The sequence below is a fragment of the Theobroma cacao genome, chromosome 9 (genome assembly GCF_000208745.1).
Source record: "Theobroma cacao cultivar B97-61/B2 chromosome 9, Criollo_cocoa_genome_V2, whole genome shotgun sequence".
Taxonomy (NCBI): domain Eukaryota; kingdom Viridiplantae; phylum Streptophyta; class Magnoliopsida; order Malvales; family Malvaceae; genus Theobroma; species Theobroma cacao.
The window spans coordinates 12,632,575-12,637,364 of record NC_030858.1 but is presented as its reverse complement, the minus strand read 5'-3'; the positions used below and the strand labels follow the sequence as shown (position 1 = coordinate 12,637,364).

Here is a 4,790-nt window from a genome sequence, read left to right as displayed (position 1 = left end):
TTCGAATTTAACTTGGATTGCAAGGATACCAAGTCATGCTAGGATTCTAAGAAATCCTAGGAATTTTTTTAAATTTCAGACTTGTCCTCTTGCCACATTCAAAATCATGTGTGAACAACTCTTGAGGGGGCATTTGCAAAAGGAGAAAAATTATGATCCAATTACATGTTGTTATGTGGACTTGATAATGCCATAACCATATAATTAATTATAAAATAATTAATTTATTGGTTGGATTATTTCAAAAACACATAGTTGAACCAAGTTACCTATGTGTCATATATTTATCCCTTGAGATAATTTGAAGATAATATTTAAATTGAACCAATAAAAATTTAATTATTAGTAATTCAATTTTTTTTCTAAATAGATCAAGGTAATTTAGAGATAATATTCATATTTTTTAACCAACCAAAATTTAATTATTGGTCATTTAATTTATCTCTAATAATTATACTAATTTAGAGATAAAAATCAAATAAGATTATTTAATTTATCTCTAAATAAATTAATATAATTTAGAGATAACATCTAACTTTGACGAATCAAAATTCAAGGACTCAAAGTTCGACCAATCAAAAGACTTTCAATGAGTCATCATAATTTATCACTAATTAAATTAAATTAATTTAGAGATAATTTAAAGAGACTACATTCTCATTAAAGTCTCGCACCAAGCATTATAAATAGAGGGCTCCTCCAAGCATTTTCATTCATTCGGAGGTATTCGAAGATTGGGAGCCATTCAAAGATTGAGAGCATTTCAGATATCAAGAAGAGTAGAAGATTTCTGAAGTAAAGATCAAGCGGCAGCGAAATTCATGATTAAGATCAAACGGCAATGAAGTTCGTGATCAAGTCATCAAGAGAAGTTCGTGATCAAGTTATCAATATATCAAGCGTAGTTGGTGATCAAGATTAAGTCGTGAAGACCCTTGAAGCGAAGATATCAAGCATAGTTGGTGATCAAGATCAAGTTGTGAAAACCCTTGAAGCAAAGATATCAAATATAATTCGTGATCAAGATCAAGTTGCCAAGACTTTTGAAGCGAAGATTAAGTGAAGTTTGTGATCAAGACTAAGTTCGAATTTGTGACTCTTGATGAAGTGAAAATATTAATCAGAGGAATTTTCAAAGATTATAACTCACACCAAATATTTGTATTTGTCTCATAACTTTCAAGTTAAGAAAATTCAATGAGAATTTGTGTATATAGTTTCCAACACAACCGCAATTCACAAGCCTAGAGAACTTGATTAAACATATATCCAATTAATAAGTTAATTTGATCTATGATCTTACCTAAAATGGATTTATGCATATTAACAGAGGAAAACTAGAATGATATTCTAGTGAATTAAAACTTCTCTTTTTAGGGGTTTGTGAAGCTTTTATATATATATATATATATATATATATATATATATATATATATATTATTATATGCTAGTTTTCAAAAAAAAATGCTTGAGTGTTATTACTAGAACATTAATATTGACGAGGAATATAAAAAATGACAAATACCAAATTAACTATTATTTTTATATTTGTTTTTAGGTATCTTGCACCGGCAAAGTAGCAAAAGAGTATGGATAGTAATGAAATGACATATATGACCTTTCAGTCATAAAAAGAACAAATAACAATTTCGTTCGTAATATAAGGATAGTACACATTTATAATACAATGCTAATCCATTTTTGTGTTGGAAGTTTAAATGTATCCATTGAATTACTTCATCCTCATCATTACAACTGAAAATCTTACCTTACCGAAAACCGGACGAGTGAATCAACAAAATTAATTTTTGGGTGTGGGGTCTAAAATCTGATCACATATCAAAAGAATACAAAAAGTGTAGAGTTACCTAGCTAATTATGGTATGTGATATAATTTAGACGGTTTCAAATTACTGGTGACATTGAAGTACTTCAAGGTGTGAATCCACTTTTCTTGATTCTTCAACAAATGCACAGCGATTGTGTCTGGCCAGAGCTCATGCGTGCACCTGGTGGGCGGGTCAGGATAATTGTACATAGACCATTTGGCATTGAACCTGTTTTTAGCCCGGTGCCCATCGCGGATCCATTCTCCAAAAACCTTATCCTCGGGGCCTTCCAAGTGATTTCTTGGAATATCTGATTCTCTAATCCATTCAGCAATATCCCATGAAACCAAATATCCCATGCCAGACATGTAATGAACATAAGGGTCCATGCTGGGGCATGGAATAACATACCCATAATACAAATCTTCTCTCGGCAATGGCCTTAAAGACTCCACCAAGTTTTCCAATCTGAAGTATGTATCATCGTCTCCTTTCATCACGTAATGGTATGGAGGGTAAGGCCTATCCGAGGAGTTGAAAATCTCCGGTAAGCTCGAAAAGAAAGTGTAAGTCTTGCCCTTGTTCATGTTCTCTTGGCAATTGAGGATGATAATATCATCATATCGCATTATCTCAAGAGCAACCAACACCTTCTGGTCTTCCTTTGTTAGGTTGCAGAAAACGAACCTCACATCAACTTGTGCCCCGGCCACAGACTGCGTGCCATATATGAGACGGAGGAAATGGCGACGTTGGTATTGATCAGGAAGTGTTAGGATTCCGATGAGAATACGAATGTCATCAGATGAAGAATTTGATGCAACGGAATGGGAAGAGGAGTTGTAGGATTGAGGAGGGACATTGGAAAGAGCACATCTGCCAAACTTCAAAAAGCTGTCGAATCTAATTTCATTGATGGAAGCTAATGCACATAGGAACAGGATTAAGAAGAGATATGAGAGTATGAATCGTTTTCCTTCTGATGATCTTGATGAAGGCTTCATTGCTAATTTGAAATACTTGGGTTGGCTTCCTTTGTTAGAGATTTTGTGAGAGGGGGTGCGGGTTTCAATGAGAAGATTTTAGAGTCTAAAAGGTGGAGAGTAATAAATTCCAAAAATTCCTTTGATGCAACGCATGCAATAGTCGTAACTTTCGTGCTATTTGGACTACAAATTTGACTTTTCAACCTGCAAGGAACGTGATGGAGGAAAAAGCTTCAAGTATATTGAGGAAGAAGGCATGAAAAGCATGAATGTACCCTTGTGTCCTTGGTGTGAAGTGGGATGCTAAAAAAAGGCTCCCGGGAGATGTCTCAAAAATAAGCACGGGATGTATCACTACTGCGAGGAAACATAAATAGTGATTTGTTATATAAATAATATACACTTTAATATCTCACATTCAGATTAATGCTTTTTTAAACTCTTTCGACATCTCTATGTATTATTGTCATCTGTAAGTAGATATTACTAAATTGTAACAATTACATAATCTAAATAATATTCCTAAAATCCAAGTACACATCTGAACAACTGTTAAGAGAGTTGCAGAGTCAAAAAGGTTCATATATGGGTCGGTTAACAATCCACCGAAGACTTAGAAACAAGACTTGAGAAAACCGTGCTTAATTTATGAAAATATCCAGGAGTTTTTAGTCTATTCACCATATTCTTCTTTCCCCACCTCTAGGCTGATACTGTGAGCTCAAATTAAGAAATCAAATGCACAAAATGTTAGCCACAGGGAAAGTGGATTTAGGCCTAACGTTGGCTGCACTTTTTTCTTAGCCGCGGCCTGTATCTGGTCATAATCGTTCGGTCAACTTTCCGTAATTAGGTGCATTAGCAAGAACATGAAATACCTCGGACCTTTCTTTTGGTTAAGTTACCGACTCACCCTATACTTGAATCTGAAGAAAATGCCGTTGACCCTGGAAACATGCTAACCAGTAGAAAATCCTGCATGTGAAATTGATTTGTAGTGATCCAAGAAGCCACCGTCTCCTTGATTGTTTATACGAGTTGTACAAATTAGCCGAAAATTTCCAGTCACAACCAATCGTAAGGCGCCACGTTATGGCACTAACTTCACTGAACATTCATTAATTTTTCCTATAAAAGGAGGAATATCTTAGACGGTAACACAAAACGCAAAAACAGATCCCCCACCAATCAATCTTCTTTTTCTAGAATAGCAAACTTATGTGGATTTTCCAAAGGTTAATTAATTAGCTTTCCTAATGTATGCAAATTGTGAGGCAAGGGCTGATTCCTCTAGAAAATCGCTGCAGCATTTCCATGCTACCGCGACCGAATAACCGTGTCCCCCTCGTTTACACTCTCTTTTGTTGTCCACTAACAGAGAATGGTATCAAATATAGAATCCCATTCACAGATTTGCATCACGTGACAGTGTCATAATTAACACCAATAGAAGAACTCACCTTTCCTATCAAAGTCAAGTTTAGCATCACCTCCAAGGCTTCAATTCCCAATTTCCATTCTCCACTCTCCATTCTCCATTCATTCAGATTATTAACTGAAGTCGTGACAGGGCTTCTGCCCTGTTGTCCTGGCATCATCAGCCTGTCCATCATAAGCATCTTTATGATGGATAATTACTCCAGCAGTAACAGGAATGTGTATCACATATCCCCTTGCCGTTATCATCATCTACTGGTTCAACCTTGTGTATATTATCCATTGCTGCTAGGCCTAAAACTGGCTTCTTTTTTGGCAGTTGCCTCAGTTTGTCATGGTTTTTTGATGTCATGTCATCTTGCCCAGACAGAATTTCTTGCCTGAGTCTAACCATCATCAAATTCATATGAGAAACTGGGAATTGTAACAGAAAAATATCCCCCAACGGCGAAAGTTAGAGATAATTACACTGTTAGTCATTAAACTTTCATCAAATTTTTATTTTAATCATTTAATTTTAATTTGTTCTGATTAAGTT

General features: G+C 35.1%; 1 protein-coding gene across 1 annotated transcript; it reads right to left on the bottom strand.

Moving 5' to 3' along the window:
• LOC18589252 lies at nucleotides 1,682-2,917 on the bottom strand. Its single transcript, XM_007014135.2, has one exon. The coding sequence runs from the start codon at nucleotides 2,831-2,833 to the stop codon at nucleotides 1,877-1,879; it is 957 nt and encodes a 318-aa protein (XP_007014197.2). The 5' UTR covers nucleotides 2,834-2,917; the 3' UTR covers nucleotides 1,682-1,876.

Bases quoted from the DNA above. Each gene is read 5' to 3' on its own strand.
- LOC18589252 (XM_007014135.2), bottom strand. From the start codon at position 2,833: ATGAAGCCTTCATCAAGATCATCAGAAGGAAAACGATTCATACTCTCA.